Source organism: Alexandromys fortis, unplaced genomic scaffold, assembly GCF_014885135.2.
Source record: "Alexandromys fortis isolate MF-2015 unplaced genomic scaffold, M_Fortis_MF-2015_v1.1 scaffold_53, whole genome shotgun sequence".
Taxonomy (NCBI): domain Eukaryota; kingdom Metazoa; phylum Chordata; class Mammalia; order Rodentia; family Cricetidae; genus Alexandromys; species Alexandromys fortis.
Window position 1 is genome coordinate 3528329 of NW_026067939.1, and position 25918 is coordinate 3554246.

At 43.5% G+C, this 25918-nt stretch overlaps 1 protein-coding gene across 4 annotated transcripts in view; it reads left to right on the forward strand.

The window, feature by feature from the left end:
* The window catches only part of Lekr1 (leucine, glutamate and lysine rich 1), a 118647-nt gene that overhangs the window by 87996 nt on the left and 4733 nt on the right, over nt 1-25918 (forward strand). For 3 of the 4 annotated variants that reach the window (XM_050147479.1, XM_050147480.1, XM_050147481.1), the window contains exons 10-12: nt 3543-3636; nt 16677-16841; nt 19926-20225. In XM_050147479.1, the coding sequence (XP_050003436.1) occupies nt 3543-3636; nt 16677-16841; nt 19926-20225 (559 nt within the window). The remainder of the gene's footprint in view (nt 1-3542; nt 3637-16676; nt 16842-19925; nt 20226-25918) is intronic. The other variant, XM_050147482.1, reaches the window with a different exon arrangement.

The window sequence follows — 25918 nt, forward strand, 5'->3', positions numbered from 1 at the left end:
TAGTTTTCATTGTAGAGATTGTTCACCCCTTTGGTTAGATTTACTCCCATGCATTTAATTTTTTATAGTTACTGAAAATAGGGTAACTCTCTTGATGTCTGTTTTTGCTATGGGCATTTAACAGCACTAACTTTTACATTCTGTGTCCTGCAATTTTGCTAAACTTGTGTTATTAATTCCCATAGGTGTTTGGTGGAGTCTGAGTTTTTCTATATATTAGACCATGTTATCTGCAATAGCGACAGTTTGACATCCTCTTTTCCAATTCAGATGCTTTCATTTCTTTGCCTTGCTTGATCATTCTGCCTGGGGCTTTCAGTACTGTGTTGAATACAAGTGACGGTCTTGTTCTAGGTACTATGAGAGAACACTTTTAGCCTTTTCTCATGAAATACAAATTATATGCTAGCTTATTATATTTGCCATTGCTATGTTGAAGTATATATGTTCTTTACCCAACTTGTTTACTGTTGAATGTTTAATTTTATCAAAGGCATTCTTTTTTTTTATTTTTTAACCAATGACCTTCCTCCATCATATTTTTATTTGCTTTTTTATTTTTTATTTATTTATTAATTAATTAAAGATTTCTGTCTCTTCCCCACCGCCGCCTCCCCTTTCCCTCCCCCTCCCCCAATCAAGTCCCCCTCCCTCGTCAGCCCAAAGAGCAATCAGGGTTCCCTGCCCTGTGGGAAGTCCAAGGACCACCCACCTCCATCCAGGTCTAGTAAGGTGAGCATCCAGACTGCCTAGGCTCCCACAGAACCAATAGGTGCAGTAGGATCAAAAACCCATTGTCAAAGGCATTCTTAATGAATTGTGGTGATCAAATAGTTTTTGTCCTTCATTTTGATTTTTTTTTGCTTACTGATTTACATATGCTTAACTCTTATGAATAATGATAATATTTTTTTATATATTCTAATATTTTGTTGAAGATTTTTATATCTATGTTCATAGGTAATTAACCTGTTAGAACTGAGTGTTCTTGTGTGGTTGGGGTAACAACAGGATAAGGCTGGCATCGCTGGCTGTGGCTGGAGAGATTATCTCATACTCGTCCCATTTTGTGGACTCGTTGAGGAAGAACTAGACATCAGTCCTCTTTAAATGTGTGGTGGAACTCGGCAGTTCAATTTTCTTGGCCTATTCTTTGATTGGAGACTGTTTTTAAATCACAGATTCAGTTTCATTGCCTGTTATTGATCTCTTCGGCTTTCCTCTGCTTTATGGTTCAGCCTTGGTAAAGTGTATAGGTTCAGAAAATTATCCATTTCTGTGGTATCCATTGCAATGTCTCTTTTCATCTCTGATTTTTATTTATTTATTTGAGTTAGGGACTACGTGTCCCTGGCTGTCCTGGAACTTGCTATGTAAACAAGACCGGCCTTGACCTCACAGAGATCTATCTGTTTATGCTGGAATTAAAAGAGTTTGCTGACCGCATCTGATTTTTTAAGGCCTTTTTTTCGGGGTAGAGGTGTGTGACTTAAGTCGCAGGCACTCTGGGGAGCAGAAGCAGATGCTGGATCCTGAGGAGCTGCAGTTCCAGGTGGTTGCAAGCCACAGGTGGGGCTAAGAGCCAGCACGGGCCTCTGCGAGCTGTATGCGCTTTGACCGCCAAGCCATCCAGTCCTCAGCTCTTCGTATTTTGATCTTTGGTATTCGAGTTGATTTGGTTTTTCTTTACTTGACACAAGATCAGGCCAACTGGGAACCTCAATAGAAAAAAACTGCCTCTCTCATACAGGCTTTTAATCAAGTCTGTGGGGCATTTTCTTTTCTCTTTTCCTTTTTTCCAACATAGTATTTTTATTAATTATTTGGGAATTTCATACAATGCCCCCCAACCACACTCATTTCCCATGCCTTCCAGGCCCACTCCCCCACTTTTGTATCCCCACTCCACCCCACTAAAAAGAAAAATACATTAAATCCAATTTATGTTTCCCCTATGCTCATTGGAGCGTGGTCAAACTCCCAGTGGCCAGTCCCTTAGAGAAAACCGAGGTTTCCTCCACTCCCACTCCCACCAGAAGCCATCAACTGTGGAGAGCGACCCTTCAGCATCTGTACCACAACCTTTAGAGGCTCTCTTCAGTAAATTCCTGTCTGGGCTGTTCCTTTTCTTCTCTTTTTTCTTTTTGTTTTTCTTTTCCTTTCTTTCTTTCTTTCTTTCGTTCTTTCTTTCGTTCTTTCTTTTTTTCTTTTAAGACCTATCATTTTTCGTTGTTTTGGAGGTAGTGCTGCATAGATCTGCAGGTCTAGCACCTGCCACCTAATTTCCCCTTGATGCCTCCGTGGGTTTCTCAGGCTCCTTGTACCTGCCCGCAGCCTCACGACTACCACCACCTTGAATCAAGCCCTGCATTTTCTTGATTAATAACTGGTGTGGGTGGTGTGACTCCTGGGCAGGTGGCACTGGTTGTAGGAGAATGTAAACTAAACAGACCGTGGAGAATAAACCAATGTTGCTCCATGGTCTTTGATTCAGTTCCTGACTCCAGGTCCCTGCCTTGGCTTCGCTCAGTGCTGACTGTGGCTAGGGTCTAAATCAAGTAGACGCTTTACTCCCCGAGTTACTCTGGCTTGTAGTCATCCTAGCAAGAGAAAGCAAACTATGGCTGTATTTTCATTATCTCCTTCATTGTCTTATATTCTGATATTTATTATCTTTCTCCTTCTAATTTTTGTTTGGTTTGTCAGTTCTGTGACATGCAGCCAGAGGCTGTGTATCTTCTGTTTCGTTCATAGTCACTGATTACTGTGAACTTGCCTCTCGACGCTGTTTTGCCCCATCACGTAGCTTTGATATGTGTGTCTCCACTCTTATTTGCTTCAAGAAATGGAAAACGTTCAATTTATTCATTGTTGTTCAAGAATAAGTTATTTAACATTCTCTTGTTTGCATAGTGTTGAAATTTTTCCTACTGATTTCTAATTTTATTGTAGTGTGATTGAAAAGATACTTGATATGACTTCAGGGATTGTTTTAAATCATGTGTGCATAGTGTGAAGGGTGTGTCTGTGTGTGTGCACGTGCACATATGCATATGCCATTGCACACAGATGGAGGACAACCTCAGGTATTGCACCTCACCCCCCACCATGTTTGAGCCTGCATCTTTTATTCATCCTGCACATACTAGGCTAACAGGCTCACGGGATTCTGGGATGCTGTGTCTGCTTCCCATCTTGCTGTAGGAATTCTGATACTATAGACCCATGCTGCCATGCTGTGGGCTCTGAGGCTCTGAACTCAGGTCTCCACACTTGTGTGGAAAGCACCTCCTTAGCCCTTGACTTCAGTTTTTAAATTGTCCAGGCTTCTCTTCTGGCCAGTGGCTCGTGAATGGATGTGATGAAGCAGAGGAAAGGACGGGGCCGAGGTGACTCTGGGATTTCAATCCAAAGCAATGTTAAATTGTTAAAGCGTGTATGCTTCTTATGTTGTGGGAGAATAGCCTCTGAGACAGGCATTGCAGCTGGGGAGGATCACGAGGCGGGAGTCCTGTCTTATCTGTCAGTTTTGTGGCTTTCAGGGAATTGATGCTGGCTGCCCATCAGAAGAGCATCGAGCAGATGCAGGAAACCCTGAGACAGAAGCTGCTGAGCGACGAGAGCTGGAGAGAGAAGGTGACCCTGGCTCTCATCAGCGCGTGTCTTGTCTGCTTTAGAAACACTCTGTCCTTCTGCCAGAAGCTGGTCCAGATAGATTTCATTGCTACTCTGAATACTTCTGGTTCCATTTGGAATTTCCCATTCCAAATATACTTAAGACATATGCATTTTCCAAAATATTAGGCAATATGATACGAAATAAAAAGGAAAAATAAAAAATAGAAATTGAAATTTTATAATGTTAGGATTTTCTCGGTTCTTACACAAAAAACCATAATTTTAATCTTTAAATATTTACTTTTTTCCATCTAGTGTCAGAATCTGTATTTGATCATATTTGTTAAAGAATAGAAATACTAATAATTCTCACTTCTTTGCTTCTAAGATAAGAGAATAGATGTGATTTAAAATTATCAGTTAAGAAAATTTGACCAAGGACCATCCACCTCCATCTAGGTCTAGTAAGGGAACCCTGATTGCTCTTTGGGCTGATGAGGGAGGGGGACTTGACCGGGGGAGGGGGACTTGACCGGGGGAGGGGGAGGGAAATGGGAGGTGGTGGCGGGGAGGAGGCAGAAATCTTTAATAAATAAATAAATTTAAAAAAATAAAATAAAATACGATCAAATATGAAAAAAAAAAGAAAATTTGACCAGTTTACTCTGGCAGGGTTAAATAAGTGAGCATGTCTCTGTCTACCACTAAGAACCATTTGCTCTCAGAGCATGAAAAATGTACACTATTGTCTTTGAACTTTGCTGTATTTTTCAGGGTTTCAACAATGAACAACTTAAATACATCCTAATAGAGCAAGCCACGCCTCTTAAGCTGTTAGTACCCACTTTCTCCACATGCACAGCCCTATCGCAATGGAGTGGTGAGGAAACCCTCCCTGCCACACATTTTAGTACTCCTCTGATGCCTGGAACCACCCTGGGCTGGAGCCTTGGCCTCTCCGCTCTTCTCTCCTCCCTTGGTGTCTTGTACCCAGCACAGGGCTTCTCCCTCAGCTTCAACACTTGATGCGGCAAACTGGGGGTGGCACTAGGTTTGGAATCCAAGACCATGTGCTGCTAGGCAAAGCCCGACCCCTGAACTGTACCCAGCCCTCGGTGCACTGTCGTCCTTTGACTTAAAAGTTCTCCAGAACTGGAGCTTTCTGCTGAAGTCCACGCAGTACGGCTGTGCTCTGTGTAATTTGTTCTGCCACTCTCGTGTTCTCGTTGAGGATTGGGTCCTATTACTTGCCACCTCAGCCCCCTTCAAGCCATTGCTTCCTCTTACAGTCCTGCACTGTGCCACCCAGCATATCGAAACCATTCACGCTCTGCTAGATTCTAAATTTGTCCCTTCCGTTCCCAGTTTCCAAACATCCTCAACCAGCACTAGCGCACTGTAAACCAGTGCCTTCCCCCTTGTCCTTAGCTAGATTAAGGCTACCAGATGCTCATCTGGGTGTGGTGTTACACACCTGCTAACCCAGTGATAAGGCTGAGGCAGGAAGAAATGACTTGGAGGCCAGCCTGGAATGATGAGACCCTGTGTCAAGAAGAATATCCCTGTTAAGCACAGTGTACATGGGGGGATGGGGCGTAAAATCTGAGCCTATGGGCTGCAGTTGCCCCGGGTCACCCCATATAGCTGACCTTGTCTTGCTTGTGGAAGGCGCCTGCTTCTAATTTTTGATAACATTTGATGTGCTTAGTTAGATGGCCTATTCTTATTTGTTTCCCCGATCCTTATCATTTGAATATCTAAATACTCAAAAAGATGATCTTCCGGCAAGTGCCAGGCTCTGGGCTCCATTCCGGCACCACCAAAACTATCAGACAAATAGTCCAAAATGTCCTTTAGCAGCAGATGTTAGAATAGTTTGGGCACTGTGGTGAAGACCTAGAACAGTAGGCAGTTATGGCCACAGAACTTGAGATGAAAGCAGCTCTTTGAAGAACGGTTTGTGGATATTTATTATGAGACATTCTCAAAATGCCCCGTGCTTTAACTCTGAGATTGTTGTGGTGGAGCTAACCCGGATGGAGATACGACAATTATTTTCTCCACCCCCTGAGATCTTCATCTTAGAATGTTAATAATGGCATGAACGTTCCTGCCTTTCCCTGAGATGCTCTCCACACTCCCAATCCCACTGGGGTTTTTAAGTACATCCCATTGCAAAAGGGTCTTTATGCCTCACTCTGGTTCTTCTGCTCAGAGATTAAGCTAAGCCTAGCATCTGACATTAAGGAAAAAAATCAGTGTTCTTGCTTTCTACAAAGTTAATTCCATGGTGAAAAGAATCCTGCGTCATATTGTAACCGTTCTTCTTAAGTGCTTGCCATGTCTCCAGGACATTATGCTTGTCTCACAGATGGCCCCGGCGTGTATAATCTCCTGTAGTGAAAATGGGTGTCTCATTCTGTTGAGAGGACAGCATGCCTTAATAAATGGTTATTGTTTAACCAGCAGTAAATCATGCTCAGGCCAGTAAAGCCGGAGAATGATAAGAATGTCTTGACTGTGTTAGCTATTAAGGCTGTGAATAAAAAGTTCCCTAAAAGTCCTCTCATGAGAAAGGAGAATCACTGATATGACATTGTCATCCCTTTCTTGGGTCACTGTGCCTTTGCGTAGGCATGAAATGTTCTCTTTACAAATATATAATGCACAAATTAGAATAAACTTAATAACTTAAATGCTTTTAACATTTTGAAAAAGTAGATAGCAATCTGTGCCTTGCTTAATTATTTTAGAGCATGTAAAACACACACACATAATAGGATCAATAGTTGCCATGCAACAAAGAGGGCACATTTTCAAAGAACTGTTTACTGATTGTCATGATTGTTTGTTTATTTTAAGTATTGCTTGGATACAAAGAAAGCAAATTAGTGGGCACGATGAACCTTTAAAATTGGTTCCAAGTGCACAGTGTATTGTTAATAATAATTTAAAATTTTGTGATGGAAAACCCTCTTGCAGCCTGAATAATTACATAACCAATTTATATCAGTTGTTGACACTCACTTTTTAGTACAGAAGACAAATTCCGACCTAATATTTTTTTTAGATTATCATTAACATATTACAGGCTAGAAACATTTGGAGTGTACTAACAGCCTCATTTTTAGTACATAGACCTCTTACAAACAAACAAACCCTTGACCATAATAACCAGATGGACAGTGAATGTAGAGATGTAAACTTCACTTCAGGAAATAATAAACTCCAGATTGGCCAGGTTGGTGGCTTATATCTTTAATCCCAACACTGGGGAGGCAGAAACAGGAGAACCTCTGTGAATTTGAAGCCAGCATGGTCTACACAGAGGAGTTCCAGGCCACCCAGGACTACATAATGAGACCCTGTCTCAACAAACAAGCAAAAGAGAAATAATAAATTGAAAAATAGAAGGAATTTTTAAAAAGCTCATTCTTTTTCCAGTAGAATGTTCAAGTGGCCGTATGACTCCTACTGTTCTAACCTGCAATCAGTGGATGTTAAAAAGACAAGCACACAAAATCTAAAGTTGACAGTGATGAAGTTATTTATAAATGTCACTTTTAATTGTATATAACAAACATATGACTGAAGTATTGAGAGCATAGCTTAATTTTGAATTAATAAAATCTAAACATTTTAGACCTGGAATCATCTGCAAGGAATGTCTGACACCAACCAATCATCCAGATAACGAAATGGCCCCCGTTGTTAGAGTGCTCGCAGAACGCCAGGCTTTGTGCGGAACAATTTTTATAAGAGGACTTTAACTTTTATGACATCATTGTTCCAGTTTTACAGATGAAAAATCACCGGGACTGGGGGAAGTTAGGTAATATATCAAGGCTGCAGAGCAAGGAAATGAGCGGCTACTAACTTCATCCTCTAGCATCCAAATGCAGAGTTTCCAAGACGTCGGCATTTCACCAGGGTCCAGTCATCATGACCGGATTTGTTCTTCCATCTGAACAAATAAACCCCTGGAGGAAAAGACAGAAAATAGCAGTTGCGAGACATCTGCCGGGGTAGGACCTGTGAGTGGGTAGCTTGGCCCCCTGAAAGTCTTCAGGTCGTGACATGGGAGAGTGGAAAGACAGGCTAAGCCTGGCAGGTTCTGTGAACCGAGGAACCCACGGAGAGGAGATTAGCACCAGTTCTCAAAACAGTGTTTGCAGAAGAGTGTTCCAGAGAGGGAGGATCCAGGTGAATGGTCCACATGTATGTGTGGGGGAGCTTCAGTCAGGGAAGGCCAGTCTGAAAGAAGTAAAGAAAAGAATCAGCCGGGCGATGGTGGCGCACGCCTTTAATCCCAGCACTTGGGAGGCAGAGGCAGGCGGATCTGTGAGTTCGAGACCAGCCTGGTCTACAGAGCTAGTTCCAGGACAGGCTCCAAAGCCACAGAGAAACCCTGTCTCGAAAAACCAAAAAAAAAAAAAAAAAGAGAGAGAAAAGAAAAGAATCAAACATTCACATTCAGCCAGGCGTTAGCCTACTTTAACCAGACAGACTAGAAAACCTGCAATGCGCAGGACAGTCAGAAGGCTCTTCCATAACTGTCATTCCATCATTGGGCCTTGTTAGTCCTGAATGAAATGATGAGCTGGTCCTGACAGATGTCGAAAGGAAGACCTAAACAAGCTGATTCTTTGTGTGTGTGTGTGTGTGTGTGTGTGTGTGTGTGTGTGTGTGTGTGTGTGTTTGCTTGCTTGCTTGCTTGCTTGCTTGCTTGTTTTTTGAGACAGGGTTTCTTTGTGTAGCATTGGCTATCCTGGAACTAGCTTGTTAGATCAGACTGGCCTCAAACTCATGGAGATCTACCTGCCTCTGCTTCCCAAGTGATGGAATTTAAGGTGTGAGCCACTACTGTCTAACTAAGATATTCTACTGTTTCTTAGAATAGATAGCACACATAACTATAGAAATACCAACATACCCAGATTCTGAGAGACAAACAGATCCCAAACATAGCTCCTACCAAGGTAACATTCACGATGTCTGCTGTCTGCTTTATTTACTAAAATACAAGTGAAATATCACTACATTTCCCCCTTTTTGTCTAAAATTAAAAAAGAAGTCTACAACTAACATAAGAAAACTATGTGTAATAAGTACAATGATATTATATAATATATACAGACAATAAATACATCAATAATATCTAGTCCATTTGTGTTTGACAAATTCAGAGATTTACTCCATATCTATCGTATCTTGGTGTGTCCAAAGTCTTATTCATAATTTCCACACACAGAACTAGAAGAATAGAACTCATAAGGAAAAGAAAAATCAATGAATAGAAACTGCCCAGAGGGGCCTGTGAGTTGGCCCAGTCTCCCGGAGGACCCAGCTTCAGTTCCCAGCACCCACCTGGCATCTCACAAGTATCTGTAACTCTAGTACCAAGCGATCTGATGCCCTCTTCTTAAGTCTTTGGACACTGCACATACATGATGCACAGACATATGTTCAGGCACAACACTCATGCCCATAAAATAAGAAATAAATATTTCAAATGATTCAGAAAGATACAGATGTTAAAATTAGAAGATAAAACAGTTGCCCTGAGTGCTTGCCGTACGCTGAGAGATAAAGGAAATTTCCATCATGTTAAGTTTAGTCACGTAAGCTATAAACAAGATGTAGATTGGAAAATGCAATACAGACAAGAGTACATTGAACCAATGGAAAATTAGACACCCACAAGAAAAGCCCAGTCCACCTGGAAACACAGCAAATAGAAAAGCTTTTACGTGAAAACGAGATTTTCTCTTAAAGTCTCAAAAAATGAAAGCAGACCATTTGTGTGCTATGAGCTATAAACTCAAGGGGCCTGACATCTGCAGTTAGGATTCCTGAAGATCAGAGAAGAGGAGGGGAGACAGAAGTATCCCAATAAATGATGGCAAAATGTTGATGAATTAAACGAAAGTAGATTGGCCAAGCTCAACTCAAGAAAGCAAAGACACTAAAGGACATTATAATCCAGTCTCTCAAAAAAAAAAAAAAAAAAAAAAAAAAAAAAANAAAAAGGAGGGTAGAGCAATGGGAAGAGATTAAGAGTAAGCAGCAATCTTTGGAGGACCCACAGATGCTGGATTGATTCTCCAGCTGCAGGGCATCTGATGTCTCTGGCCTCCGCAGGCACCTGCACTTATGTACACACACACATACACACACACGCACACACACACACATGCGCATGCACACGCACGCACACACACACACGTAACTAAAAGTAGAATAAAGTTTAGGGGTTTTTCTTACATAGTACATCCTGGTTGCAGTTTCTGTTCCCTCTACTCCTCCCAGTTCCTCCCCATGGCCCATCTGAATCCGTTTCCTTTCTGTCTCTCATTAAAAAACAAACAGACTCTAAGGGATTATAATATATTATGATATGATACGATATGATATGATATGTAACAATACTAACACTTTGGAATTGGACAAAACAAACTGAAGGAAGAGACCCCAATCCAGCCCTCCCCATATCCTTCCATAACTATCCTATTTCCCCTTCCTAATGAGATCTATTCCCCCCCCCCCCAGTTCCTACCTACATACCTAAACTCTTTATTCTACAGATTATAGCTAGGTTATTGACTTAACAGCTAACAGCCAAATATAAGTGAACACACACCATATTTGCCTTCCTGAATCTGGGATACCTAACTCAGGATTATTTTCCTAGTTCCATCAATTTTCCTGCAAATTTCATTTTTTAATGACCGAGTAATACTCCATTGTGTGGATGTATCTCATTTTCTTTATCTGTTCTTCGATTGAGAGATATCTAGGTTGTTTTGAATTTCTAGCTATTATGAATAGAGCAGCAATGCACATGGTTGAGCACATGACCTTGTGATAGGATGGAGCATCCTTTGAACATATGCCCAAGAGTAATGGCTGGGTCCTGAGGTAGACCAAAACCCATCTTACTGAGGAAGCCCACACTGATTTCCCTAGTGGCTGACAAGTTTGTGCTCCCACCAGCAGTGGAAGAGTATTCCTTTTATTCCACATCCTCGCCAGCATGGGTGGTCACTTGTTCTATTGATCTTAGCCATCCTGGTAGGTGTGATGTGGGTTCTCAAAGTAGTTTTGACTTGCATTTCTCTGCCAAGTAAGGATGCCAAACACTTTTCAGGCACTTGAGTTTCCTCTGTTGGGAATTCTGTTTAGATCTATTTAGACCCAACTTTGAACTGGCTTACTTGTTTTCTTGATAACTAGTTTTTTGAGTTCTTTATAAATTTTGGATATTAGCCCTCTATTGAATGTGTAGTTGATTAAAAAAAATCATCTCCGATTCTGGAGACTGCCAGTTTGTTTGGATGACAGTGTTCTTTGCCATGCAGAAGCTCCTCAGTTTCAGGGTTCCAGTTATTAATTGTTGATCCTAGTGCCTGTGCTAATGGTGTTCTGTTTAAAAAATCTTTTCCCTTCCTAGTGACTTCAAGGCTACACCCCAGGTTCAGTGTATCTGGGTTTCTGTTGAGGTCTTTGATCCATTTGGAGTTGAATTTTGTGCAGGGTGGTAAATATGGATCTATTTGGATTCTCCTGCATGCAGCTGCCCAGTTAGGCCTGCACCATTTGCTGAAGATGCTGGTCTTTTCCCAGTACATGTATCTAGCTTTGTGGTAGTTTGAAAGAAAGTGGCCCCCAAAGGGAGTGGCACTGTTAGGAGGTGTGGCCTTGTGGGAGGAAGTGTGTCACTGTGGGGCGGGCTTTGAGGTCTCTTTTGCTCACGCTTCCCTCAGTGTAACTTCCTGCTGCCGACAAGATGTAGCACTCTCAGCTCCACATCTGCCTGCACACAGCCAGGCTCCCTTTCACGATCATAATGGACGGAACCCCTGAAACTGTAAGCGAGCCACTCCAGTTAAATGGTTTCTTTATGAGAGTTGCTGTGGTCGTGTGTCTTCACAGCAATGCAAACCTAACTGAGACAAGCTTCTTTGTCAAAACTCTAGTGCCCACAGATGTGTGGATTTATGTCTGAGTCTTTACTTCTATTTCATTGATTGATGTGTGTGTTTTTGTGCTAATACCATGCTGGGGTTTTATTTTTCTTTTTTACTATAGCTCTGTTGTGCAACTTAGAATTGGGGATGGTGATACCTCCTGAAGTTCTATTATTATTCAGGATTGTTTTAGCTATCTTGGTTTTTTTGTGTGCTTAAATTTTAAAATATTATTTTAAAAACACAAAATCAGAAGCCTAGAATTACAGCTCAACAGTAATAGAGCATGTACCTAGAAAGAACAAGACTGTGGATTTGATCCCCAGCACTGTAAATGATATTGCCAAATAAAATTCATTTCATAATGATAAAGGGGTCCTTTCCATAAGAAATCATAATAATCCCAAGTGTTCAAACAAAGTTCAAGTCTCCAGCACCCTGGTAAAAAAGGTAGGCGTGGCTCTCACCGGTGCTGTAGGATGTAGAGATAGGCATTTGCTGAAGTTTGCTGGCTGCAAACCTGGTTCCAAGTTCCGTGAGAGATGCTGCATCCAGGGAATAAATCCAGGAGAGCGGTGAAGCAGGACACAGCACACAGTGTCTTTGTCTTGCTTCTGCATGTGTTCTCATGGGTGCACATATACACTGTACACAATCGCACACACAAATTATACAGACAGAAAAGTATATCTACAATATGTATTAGTACACAAAGTAAACCTGATGGAACTGCAAGGAGGAAGAATTGCACGGTTTAGAAGTTAGTATCTTTCTCTTAATAACAGATAGGAAAGTAGCAAAAAAAAAAAAAAAACAGAAGGAATAAATAGTATAGAAAATAGCATGTTGATTTATCTTTAAAAGCCACCCTGAAGAAAGCTATTAACCAACTTGGCATGGCATGATTTGTAGCGTTCTCTGCTGCCCACTGCTACATTCTCATGTGCCTGTGAACCTTTTACCAAAATGGACCATAGTGTGTGTTACAAACTGTGAAAGGATTCGAGGCATGTAAAGTATTTTCTCTGGCCAAGGTAGAATTAAATTCAAAGTCATTAATAGAAATATTGCAGTATTTTAAAACTAAACCATGAATCTGTGCCTTCAGCCAGTGTGCTCTGTAGGCGTGTGGGGAGACAGGTTTTCTGAAAGAACAGAGCTCACGGAACCAGAGAGTCCCCAAACAGTGGCGTGCCCACCCGCCTCTGTGCCCGTGCCCATCTTTGGTGTATTGCGTAATCTCCGTGGAGCTGCTTCGTTTGCTTTTCTCCTTTTATCAATTTTTTATTAGTGTACAAAACAGTGAGTTTCATTATGGCAGCTCATACCGCTGGGGGCCCTGTGCTTTTCCTCTCAGCCTCCTTCTCAGGCTGAATGTTGGGGAATACTGGTTTTCAACAGTATCTCAGCTTTCTGTCTGGAAAACAGCACAACACTTTCTCTTCAGGAGATAGATTTTCACAAGTGGTCTGTGCACTGTCAAACAGAATTGACTGCTCTGGCTCCTGGTTTGGCCTCTAAAATTGATTTGGAAGATGCTGGATGTTGTGGAATACCAGGCAGCGATGTTATCACATGGGAATTGTTTCCACGGACAACAAAGAATAACAAAGTCAGCCACAGAAATTCCACTGTGGAAGTAGCGAAAAGACAGTACTTTGTTCTTCCATATCAGCCACAGAGTGCGTGAGATACAAGGACTGTACTTCAGTGCAGACACTAAAGGTAGGCCGGAAGCAGTTTCTCGGGTGCTCTGGAGTCAGCAGGAGCCTCTAGCAAGGATGTGGGTTGGACCAGAAGAGGACACAGATGAACAGGAAAAAAACCTAAACCCTAGGCTTCGTACATAGGTTTTATCTTGTGTCGTTTTTGAACTTGCGTAATGCTCCTGCTTATTTTTAGAAATCTTTTTGCCCACGGTTTCTAAAATAACTGAGTTATTGCATATAAAATAATCTGTGCTGTATTTGAACATCATCAAAAGAAGAATTTATATTGCATGAAACTCGCCTTGCCATCTAAGCCACTTAACAGCCTGTATAAAAACATAGCCACACACGTGGCCTGAATTCCTCTTCTCAATGGTAAGGAATGCGGTTAAGTAAATCTCTGTGGCCATGGACTTGCCGTTTCATTCTGACTAAGGCAGATCACGAGGGAATCGGTGGCTTTGTGCCGTAGGGACACCTTGTCGCAGCGTCCCGAAGTGTTCCATTTTACTTGTCTTTCTTTAACTCGTGCCACCTGAAGAGCAGACTGGTACCGGCCAGTCCCCCTTCTCCCGCCTGCCTGCAGTGCTTCTCTTGCCCATTTCCCATTCGTTCCATTCTTTTTCTTCCTCCTTTTCCTGCAATAGTCCAAAGGGGAGAGGCTCTCCCTTGTGCTCACTCCAGGCATCCCCTTTTCCGTCCTAAACTTTGCTCTTTGTTTCATCTCCATCAAGGGACAACTGGTCTAGCTCCTAAGTGACCCCTTCTCTATAAACAAAATGAGGAAATTACTTTTGTAGAAAGTTCTTCCGAAGTCCACTGTCATCTGATTTATGGTTTATCCTGTCCCGCCTACTTTTTGTGCCTAATTATTCTCCAATTTTGAATAATCAACCCACATTTTAAAAGATATAGTCTGTCCTGAAATAATTACAGGTTCTTTCCAGTTTTATACTTGATACTTTAGTGCCTTGGTAGCCATTTTGTCCCGGAGTGCTCCAAAACTGTTTAAGGCCCTGAAGCTATAGTTTAGTGGTAGAGCTCTTTCTGGTTCACATGTAGTCAGCCCTAGAGTCAACCCCAGCCCCAGTGCAAAGAGAGAAGAGTGGGAAGGGGGAGAAAGAAAGAGAAAAGAAAAATGTTGAAAAAATCAAGTTGCTTAAAAAAAAATATAGTGTCTGGGCAACTTATAAACAATTAACACTCAAAGTTCTGCCTTTAACTTTCCAAACCTTTTGGACAGAGTTTCTTCCTTCAGTGTGTTCTTGAATTACCCTTCCAGTTTTGCTGAAGCACAATAGCCAGATGGGGAAGGTGGTGGAAGCCAAGGTGGTGAAAGCCAAAAGGTGCCGTGTACAGAGTTCAGTCTGCACCCGGCATAGTTCTGACCACGGGAAAAGCGGGTTGGAATCCAGCCGGTGCTGTGCTTACCAAGCAAACACCCGGTGTGACCTGTTTTCATCCAAAGGAAGGGGTTCGCGGCAGTCCCCACGAAGATGTCCTGTAGGCCAGGAGCGGCCTAGTAAAACATGCTTGTGGGGAGTTTTGGCTCTTTTTTAATTGATGCATTGAGAAGCCACTAAGAGAATAAACGAGTCTATGTTTCCTGAAGAACTGTGTCCCACGCGACACGGACTGCGGAAAGGCTAGAGGGGCCTTTGTCAGAAGTAGAATAGCAGGAAGACAGGTGTAGTAAAATGGGGTAAAGGCATCTTTCGTGTGCTGTGGAGAGAAGGGAACAGCTGGGATGATGCTGAGTCCAGATGTAGGGTAAACAAGGGAGAAATAGACTTCGGGGTGTTGTCCAGACTCGTGAACGTGCAGGGCATCTGTGAGTTGTCTACCTAGAGGCAGGTGGTCACAGGCGTCTGATCTTCAGAGAAGTGTTCTTTCCCCTCTGAACAGTCCTGTGATGTCCCTTCAAGGTCACCCACCAGTCACCCTTCCCCAAACAATGTAGGAATGTATTTTGAGAGAGCCGGAATATCTCCTCGTGTTTTGAGAGAGCCGGAATATCTCCTCTTGTTTTGTCTACACTTTGCCATTGAGCAATCCTGTCCTCCGGGCAGTAAGTCCTGCTGACCCTGGGGCTAGTCTCTTAATTCACTTTACAGACTTTCTGTGTCCTGGATCCCTTGAGAAATTAATACAGACCTCGTCTTTTCTCTTAATGTCCAGAATCAAACAGTCAGAAGCAATCAGGCTTGGCCGTCTCTTCCCGGGGATCCAGGCATTCACCACACCCCATAGAACGACACAGTGCGTACCCGGAGCTGGTCTGCCACTCGGATCTCATCTCTGATCTCAGGAGATGAAGTCTGCAGTGGGGAGCTTTTACTCACAGGTGTCTCCCCCCTTGCTCTATCTAGTAGGCAAAGCCAAAGCCAGTAGTTAAAAGCCACATTGAAGAAGACGCTGGCTCAACTACAGGAAAAACTGCTGAATACTTGCTTAGTGATGTCTGAAATGGAAACTCCTGCCGGGGACGGAGTGAGTTATGGTTTTGTGAGGCGTGAGGCACCGCGGAACGTCCTTCGAGATCAGTTCCGTGGTAGACAGCAGCCCTGGCACGTGGAGGCAACCCGCATTGCCTGTTGAATTCTTGCCCGTGCTGCAAGCTTCCACAGATGCTTTGCCTCACTTAATCCCCACAAAGGCTCCCACAGGAACTAGTTATAGCTCCACCAGGAGAGGTATACTCACAAAAGTAAGATCACACAGCTAGCAAGTGTCAGAGTCAGGACTGAGCCTCAGTTCCATCTCAAACCAAAGTCCTTATGTGTGTTTTCCACCGAAGCATGAGAGACTGAACCAGGGGTTTCTAAGGTCCCTCCCTGCATTGCGATTCTGTCTGAGCCTACATGTGGATGGGGACATGAGTGTCTGTCTCCTTCGCATTCCTCTGGCCTCTGTCACACTAAAATCACAGTCTATGACGCCATACCCCCCTGCAACCTTCCACTGAGACATCAGCATTTGCTCCTCTTTCAGCTGAACGTAGTCCAACCTCAGTATGGGGATAGAGGGCATTTGCTTTGCTTTGGTTTGTTTTCCCACGCCTCCTGATGAGGATGGAGCTGGCAGTGTCAATGATTAAGCTCTTAATCATCCTAAGTGGAATACGTGACTCCACTTTTTGTAGTTCTAAAAAGTGTCGCCTCTACTAAATTTCCAGGTTTTCGTTACTAGAATATTTGGCCCAAGGTCAACTTTGAGGGGCTAACTTCTATGCTAGCATTTTTAATACTAGAAACATTAGACTACTATAATTACAAACTTGCTGTTTGGCTCTTTTAAAAATTACAGTCTGAAAATGTATTGAACGTGCTTGTTCCAAGGTAAAGTGGCTTTGTGTGTTTTAATATTGAAAACTGTTTTCCAGATTGAAGCTGAGCTCACCAAAGAAAGAGCCCGGCATCTCATTGAGTTCCAAGAGCAAGCTCTTCTCTTTAAGGAAGAAGCTAGACTGGAACTTGACATTGAGAAAGAAAAGCACCAGGAAGTAATTCAGAAGTATCAGCAAGAACAGGAGGACCTGCAGAAGAAGGTCTGTTCACCACTGTCTGTGCCGCAGTCCGGCGACAGAACCTCGTGTTCTCAGGCGTGCCTTCCTTTCTCTAGCTTGATAGTGCGATCATGGTTACCGTATCTTCGTTCTGCCCACACAGACAGTGGTTCAGAAAAGATACTGGAGGCAAATTACAAAAGCACTTGGCCAAGCTCCGAATGCATTTGCTTTCTACTGACAACACCTCATAACTAATGACTAGCTTGACTCCTGGTCTAATAGTAAAGATAATAAAGCATTTTACACAATTAAAAATGTCCTTCCTAGAATTTAGTCTTCTTAACTAGAGGTATTTTTAATTTCATTTATTAATAGAGATGTTTTAATATTAATTAATTATAAATTAAGTAACTGTTACATTTTATTGATATTTAATTTATTAATTAATAAAAATTTATTGATTTTATTAATCCATTTTTGGATGAGGAAAAATACTATAAAAGTAATGAGTCTGTTGAAGTGCCCTTTGTCTGTTAGTTGTTGATTTTACTTAATTAGGAGACATCCTCCTGCCTCAGCCTCCCAAGGGTTGGGATTACAGACGTATACCACCAAGTTGGGCAAGTTGTTCTTGCATTTGTAGGACTTAAGTGAAGGAAGGAAAGAAAAGGAGGGGAGAAAAAGAGGGAGAGAGAGGCAGATGGCAAGAGAGTGAATCAAAAGTCAGTGTGAAACTGAAAAGGCTTGTTAAGAATCCATACTAGAGGTCCTAGATGACTCAGCAGGACCATGCCTAAAAAAAATGAATTCAATCCCCGGGACCCACGTGGTGGAAGTGGGGAACCAGCTCCGGCATGATCTCCTCTTACACACATGTGCACACACACACACACACACACACACACACAAATAGATAAATGTTTCTAAAATATAATTTTGAATTTGTTTTTTAAATCCAAGTCAGGGGCTAGAGAAAAAGCTGTGCATTAAGAGCATTGGTTGCAGGTGACTCCCATCCAAATCCAAGCACCTGTGTGACGGCTCACACCCTCCCGTAACTCCCCTTCCCAAGGCTCCAACCCTCTCTTCTGGCCTTAGTATGCACATGGCACACAGACATACATGCAAGACAAACACTCATAAACATAAATAAATCGAAGAAAATTTTTTTTAAAGAATTCATGTTAAGTAAGCACCAACAGCCTAAGAGGCTCTGTGTTTGTGTGAAGACAGATGTGGAGCCATTGTGGGGTTCACAGAGGACAGGAGGGCCAGCTACGAGAGAACACGCCACAGTAGTGCCTGGCCCTGCTCAGAATGCCCTGCAGATGCTTCTGGCTTGAAATTCTTGAGGATTTCATCTTTGAATCTGATTTTTTTTTAAATGAATTCCTATTAAAACCATGATGCATGTGCCGGGAGCTTGGTGCCTCCACTCCGCTGATGATGTAGCCTGTCCTAGCCAGGTCTACACATCTTGCTGCATAGCTCCTGCATCAAGGGCTCCACAGAGTGCCATCTCCTTCCTCCCTTCACCTCATGCCTGCAGTCGTCCTGAGTAGCTTGGGGTCCCATGGGCAGAGGGATGCAAACAAAATGGCACCGTTACTTAAGAGAAGTCTAAATTCAAATGTTATCAGAGAAATCTGATTTTGAAATGTTGACCCCACCCCCTTTTTTAAATCCAGACCTATTTGTGTCTCTGAAAACCCCTGTCAAAGGATAGCTTGCTGTTCTTTGTCATCTCTGCCCGGAGGGAGGGACCACTGTTCAGACCTAACGGTAACCCCTTTCCTTCTTCTGAATTAATTGAAAAATAGTAGAATATTAATTCCTGAAGTGACTCATGGTGGTGAGAGATTTCTTCCAGCAGTTATTCCTTATGTAAATTGGACATTTGAAACTAATTTTTCATGCATACCGTTCTTCAGCAGTGGTCCCCAGAGCTCTGGAAACTCACGTCTGTGGTGTTGCCAGAGTCCCCGTGGCTGGTTTCCTACTGGACCATAAGTAGAGGACTTACGACATGGTTGGCATGCCTGCTCTTCTGTTGTTTGCTTGCTGTTGTTTGGGGGGTTTTGTGTGGTTGGTTTTGGTATTTTAAGACAGTAACTCACTCTGTTCTGGCACTTACCATGAAGCTCCAGCTGGCCACAGAGTCCCAGTGATTCTCTTGCCTTGGCTAGAATTTAGGAGTGAGCCACCAAGCTCACTGTTTTGTCTTTCAAGAAGGAAGAGAAGTCTCTTCCCTTCTGCAGACTGTGTGCTATGGGCAGAAGGTTCCCTGGGTTGTCTAGTGCTCTTGTGTGAGGGGCAGCACATTGATGCGCTGTCCTGCTGTTCCCCGGATCGCCGTAATGACCGGCTTAGTGGCTACTTCTTCAGTTCAAGTCGCTCAGATTTAACACTTACTTCTTCAGTCATTCTGGTTGTCTTCCCAGTGCTCTGTAGCCAGGCCTGACTCTCCAGAGCCTGCTAAGCGTCTCTCGTCCCTGCTCGGTCTCCACTGGCGGCAAATTAGCAGCAGCGGCAAAGGGATTTCACCACTGAAATTAGATGCAGATCTAACCCAGGGGGATGTTTAGAAAACATTTGCTGTTACCCCACTATAGAACAATCCGGAATATCTGTGATCACGAGAAGTGGGGATGGGGTGGGGTGCCGCTGTAGAAGACAGAGCTAGTGTTTGAGGTACACCAATATATAGGGGAAAAAAGTACGTCAAAGGCAAACTTGCTGTTTTGACCCCAGAGGAGTACAGCTGTGCCTCTCTCACTGTGTCTCCAAACATCAGGCGGGCACTTGGAGGCCCCCGCATCCAGCCAAGCCCTCTCCCATCTGTTTGCGGAAAATGAGTACCTTTCGCAGCTCGATACAATCACGGAGGTTTAAGTATTTCCAAGGGTGCCCAAGTAGTCAATGGGATACCATTTTAGAAAAAAATAAATAAAAATCTGTGTTGACTTTAAAAATATCTGAAGGCCTCTATGTCATAGGATTTGCTTTTATCGTAAAGGTAGAAAAGCACCCTGGTTTATCAGAAGAAACTTTGCAGCAACAGCAAGAGTTCTGCTGTTCCCTGGAAACAGTTGCCTGTAAACTCATGTGCCATTTATCTTACAGATAGCTGACTTAATCGCAGGCGCTACAAAAGACCTGCAGCTCGAAGTGGCCTCTCTCCAAGAAAAGCTCCACGAATCCCACACACGATATACTGAGGAATCCGAGTCCAAGAGGAAAGAGATCGAAGACCTGAAGAGTCTGGTTGCAGAATTCGAGTGTCGCTTGAAGCAGGAAGCCAGCCGCGATGACTCAGTTTCAGAAGACTTGAAGAAGGAAATGAAACAGAAGTCAGACGAGCTGGAAAGAGTAATGCTGGCCCAAACGCAGCTGCTGCAGCAGTTCAGCCAGTCCCAGGAAGAGGTAGGAAGCAGGTGACCCCGCAGCCAAGAGCACGGCCCTTTAGAAAGCAGACCAACAGTCACACGTGAGACAGGCAGCTTGACGCCAAGGAAAGAGTCACACGCTGGCTCCATGGCATCCCTTAGCCTCTGTGGGATAGTTCTCTTATGTTTAAGCATCCTTTACTCTTTGAGAAAATTATGCATGCATACAACGTATTTGTTAGTCGTAGTCATACACATCCATCCCTCCCCTTCTTTCCACTCATTGACCCCCCCCATGTCCTCTTCCCAACTTGATGTTTGTTTGTTTGTTTGTTTTAATAACAGATCAGTTAGTTCTGCCCATGGGTGTGCAGCCATCACTGGGACACAGCCCATCTACCCGAAGCCACACCCCTAGAGAAAACTGGCTCTCTTTCCCCTAGCAGCCATCAGTGGTCAGCATTGCTTCTCAGCCAGGGGTGGGAGGCTCACCAGCCCCTCCCCCCTCCATACTGGAGTGCTGACTGTCTTGATCCCATGGGAGTCTTGTTCAGGCAGCTTTGTCCTCTGAGTCCATAAGTACAAGGGTCTTGTCACATTAGCGAGAAACCTCAGTCCTGCTTCTTAGACTCCACTCCCTCTTCCGCCAGGTTCTGCGAGCCATGGGGGCAGGGTGTGACACAGCTGTCCCGTTATGGCTTGAGCCCTTTCTGTGAATCAGTTCTGTGTTGCCAATGATCACCTAAAAGCTCCAAGGCTAGAAATCTTTACAGATTACATCTCACTTGCTTTAACATTAAATCTTGTCCAAGTAATTTCCCGAGCGCATGCTGCTTATGCTAAAAAGGAAATCCAGACGCTGTAGAGATAATTTGACTTTCATGGCTTACAGCTCTGCCAGCCCGCCCTTCCAATGCAGCTTCCTTGCTTGAGTCTTCTGTCTTACGTGTGCGGAGCTATTTCAGCAGTGTTTTACAACTGAAGTAGACTCGTTGTTATTGAGAACTTTTCTCTCTTGCTTATTTATGAACTACTAAACAATTTAGAAATAGTGTAGCAATTAATTTTAATATTTGATCCCACTTATGACGATATAGCATATAAAGGCAAATGGACAGTTTTGAATGCTAGCGAGAAGGAAGAGTTTTGTTGGCCCTGTTGGCATCTTAATAAAGACGTGAATGGAAAGTGCTAGTGATAATATGAAATGTTAACAATAAACACCATTTTCTTGCTAGTTTTAAATTGCTAACCAAAATGGAAAGCTTCTGCCATCCTTATAAATATGAAAAAATAGATATGAAATGAGCCTATCATAAAGAATCACAAGGCTGAACTAAGGATTGGATAAACTATTCCATGAGAGTGCCACCCACTATAAAGTAGCCATTATTTGTACGTCACCAGTGAGGAGCCCACAAGCCTGGGTGGTTTCCACAGGCTCACACAGCGAGGGAGCCGAGATTTAAGTCTGGATCTCTGTGGCACAAAAGTTCCTTTCCCAGGAAGAACCACTCTTCCAGGAGTGATTCTGCTTGTGGATTCCAGGACAACCTCAGGCTTAGCCCTCACGGTTGTACAAAAAGTACCCCCTCACCATTGAGACACCCCCCCTCAACATCTTATTTCTGTGGATCAGGAAGCTGCTGTAGTTTAGCTGGGTGTCTGTGGTTGAAGGTCTGTGGTTGAAGGTCTGGAAGAGCTGGTGTGAGGGTATCCATGAGGCAACAGTTTCAGCCAGAGGCTCTACTGAGAGAGGCTGGGCTTCTAGCTTGCTCCAATGAGCAAAGTTATATTAGCAGGCTAATACTCTCATGGGCTGTTAATAGAGAGCCTGTGGCTGTTGGCCAGAGGTGTACCTCAATTCCATGACACATGGGCCTCTTCAGAAAAGAATTCACAGTGTCTGCTGACTTCCCCCAGGGCAAGTAGAGAGTGGGTGCCAAGACAGAAGCTAAGACAGAGGCCACAGTCCTTAGGTAACCCAGAAGTGGCATCCCACAGTTGTCCATAGCTTTTTTTTACATTCTGTTCATTCCAAATGAGTCAGTAAGTCCAATCCTACATGCAAGGTAGGTAAGTACCTAAGATGTAACTATTAGGAGGATGGGGCCCTAGGACCATCAAAAGCTTCTGTATTTGTTATTTCTCTATTGCCGTATTAAAACACCAGGACCAAGGCAGTTTATAAAATAAAAAGTTTAGTTGGTCTTACACTTCCAGAGGGTTAGAGTTTATGGTGGTGGAGCAAGGACATGGAGGTAGATGCATGGAGCAGCAGCTGAGGGCTCAGATCTTGATCCACAAGCAGGAGGCAAAAAGAGATATTGGGAATGGGGCCAGTCTTTTGAAACCTCAAAGCCTGCCCCCAGTGAGTGACACACCTTCTCCAACTAAGCCACACCTCCCTAATCCTTCTCAATCAGTTCCACCCACTAGAAACCAAGTATTCCATTGTATGAGTCTACACTTATGTCTTCTAACCACACCCTCTAGAGGTGATGTTAGCAAAACTACAAGTGGGGAGTGGATCTCTTTATAGATCGAGAGCTGAGGAGAACTCATCACATCTTGCTCCTAGTTGCGAATGAAAGGCATTTTTAAGACGTTTCATTTTTTTTTTTTACAATATGACCTTCTGGGACTAGAGAGATGGCTCAGCAGTGAAGAGCAATTGTTCTTCCAGATGACCTGGGTCAGTTCCCAAAACCCAGATGACAGCTCACAACTGTCTATAACTCTAGTTCCAGAGGATCTGATACCTCTTTCGACTTCCGAGGACTCCTATACACATATGGTGCACAAATGTACATTCAAGTACACACATATACACCTAAAATAAAATAGTTAAAAATGAAACAAAATATGGGCTTCTGAAAGATAGATATTAGGTTAGTATGTAAATAGTAATGAACCATTACTAGAGGGGAGAAAGTGTAGTTCATAAAATAAAGTTAGTGAAAATTTTGTGTGTGTAGGAAATACCTCTCATGGGGACGGGGGGGGGGGGAGCAAGTAGACTAGGTTTTTCCATCAGAAGTTACCAAAATATCACCTCAGGTTAAATAGTGAGAGCTGGAATCTGCGTAAATAACTACCAAGGCCGTTCTCCCACTAAACATGCCAATGTCCAGAATATACTTATAAAATGGGAATGAGCCAATGGAAGCGATAGGATTGGCGAGCGGGAAGAATGTGGGCTGTAAAGAAAGTCATAAAAGACGAAGAGTCCTGTGTGTTTCTAGCCATGTTCTGTAAACACTTTAAGTTCCTCGGAGTCTGGAGAATTTTAAGCTGTGATTACGTGGAGGAAAGCTCCCATTAGGATGGAGATAAATTAGTGTTCTCCTAAGGAAGCTAATTAAGGGGAGGAAAGCCCTGTTCCCTTTCGAGAGGACAAGGAGAGAGTGGAATTTGTTTTTAACTATAGAAAGGGTAAGAAGGAGGCTGAGGCCTCTGAAAGGCAGAGTGGCCTTTCACAGCGACAACAATGCCGTAAGCAGGACTGGGAGGAGGTGGGTAACCCCCTCTCCCCGACAGGGAGTGGAAAAAACAAAGCTACTGGCAATGCAAATTTGAACAAGATTCCAAAACATTCTTATTGGGGGAGAAGACACACACTAAAAAGCTGGAACATCGGAAGCAAACGAGAGAGCGGGTAGACGATGTGAGCGAGTAGCATATTGTTATTAAAGCCAAAGTAAAATAGGTCATGTATTTGTGGTACCAGTGGTCCCCTCCTATGCATTCCACAGGAATTCTGTCAAGACAGTGTGGCCCAGTGTAAGGGCCTCGTTATGGTCTTGTAGTCAAGAGGAAGAGTATAATTTTTAAGAAGCAGATCCACAGGAAAACAGAGCTCAGTCTTTTTTGTTTAAGACCATAAACAAGAGAAGAAGAGGGGCAGAACTTTCAAATTCTGTAGTTCTTGTAGCCCATCTAATGGTAGTTAAAAAATATTCAAAAATAGGCCAGGTGTGGTGGTGCACACCTTTAATCCTAGCTCTTGGGAAGCAGAGGCAGGGGAAACGCAAGTCTAAAGGACACATCATACTACAGCATCAGTTTTCTCTTTCAAAGGGTAAGAGCTCTTAAAGGTCATGCTTAGGGTCGGCTGGCAGAAAGCAGGGACAGCTGGATTGAGAACCCAAGGATCTGGTCAAGGAGCACGGGTAGACTTGGGTATCTCTGCCTGTGGCGAGGGAAAGGCCGTCAGGAGAGTGACATCCGGAGAAACATGGAGGTGCTGTTTTGTTGTACGTCATTAGCGGTGACAAGATATCAGAGTCTGATTGACGACTTAGAGGAGAAAATCCTGAATACCGCGTGTCTTTCCCCTCTTCTCCCTCCTCTTGAACACCTGGTTCTTGAAGACCATTATTCTGAGAGGTTTTGTCATTTCTGAAGCTTTTCTACTGATAAACCTACGATAGTTGGTTTTATTGTGTTTGGAAGCATGAGTATATAATTTTAATGCAGTCAACCTAAAATCCATCTTCGTTCCTAAAATTTTACTTAGTTTCTCATTCCTATTTCACCAAAAAGCCATTTTTTGTCTTTCTGCAGTGTTTGTGCTTGAACAGACAGCTGCACGGCGGCTGCGCGCATCTTTGCTAACTGGTACCCACACCTTTCCTCACTGAACTTCTCCTTGCCTCAGGTGCCTGCTCCCCTCAGCTGGCTGGCCACCCGCTGTCCTGGGTTCTGTCTGGTTAGAGTTGGTAGAAACTGTGTCATCTGTCATTCCGTGACTGGTCAGGGTCTCGTTAGTGTAAAACACGAACAAGGCCATCTGTGCTTATTCTTCAGTGAAGACCTCTTTCCTGGCAGTGCCCGTCCCCCCACCCCCAGTTATGCCAAAGACAGCTGATTCTGAAACCCCGCAAATGGAGCTCTCCCCTTCAGAGTGATCAAATCACTTGGCCAAGCCTTCCCTTGCTTCTTCTCTGTGTTTGGAACTGAAAACACTCAGTTGTCTCTAGGCGTTTAAAAAAAGAATGAAATAAGTATAAAAACCAGCCAGTCTCACGTTCTCAAACAGTGGGGAACCGGCCACTTCTAATACTAGAAAGTTAAGTAGAGGGGAGCTAATTTACATTTTTCAACTTTATACTAGCCTGCTCCGTGGGAGTACAATTAAGCAATCGATTATTTTAAGTCCAATTGAAGCAACCTTTATCTGAGAGTTTTGAGGTGGCTGTAGACAGTGCCCAGCACCAACGGGTGGCACAGTAATTCCTCTCTCCTTAGGCCACACTAACCCTCCGTGAAAACTTTGAGCCCCTGCCGTTCTCTGTCTCCAGCTCTGTCCCCCACCTCCCCGCACGATGTCGTTCACAAAGCTGGCAGAGAGAGCTTCCTTTCATGCCAGCGTGGTTGTGCCAGTGCCCTGCTTGAAAGCTCTTCCCATGAACCAGCTGGCCCTCTCGGAGCCAAGGAAAGGCTCCAGTGATAACTCGCTGCCAAAGTTCTCATCATCTGACTTGCTCGCCTCCTCCTCCCTCAGTGCTGGGCTCTTCTGTGTTTACAAGCTGTGGCTTCCAGCAGCCGTGTTCCATGCCTGGCTGTGTCTCTCCTGCTGCTGCCTCTGCTTGGAAACCCCCTTTTCCCTTCTTTTACTTGGTGCCACGTGATATTCCTTTACCATGTGATGGTAAAGTGTGGCCCAAGATAATCCCGTCTAGGACAGGTAGAGGATGCTGGCTTCATTGATTGTTTTCGTGTTTACTT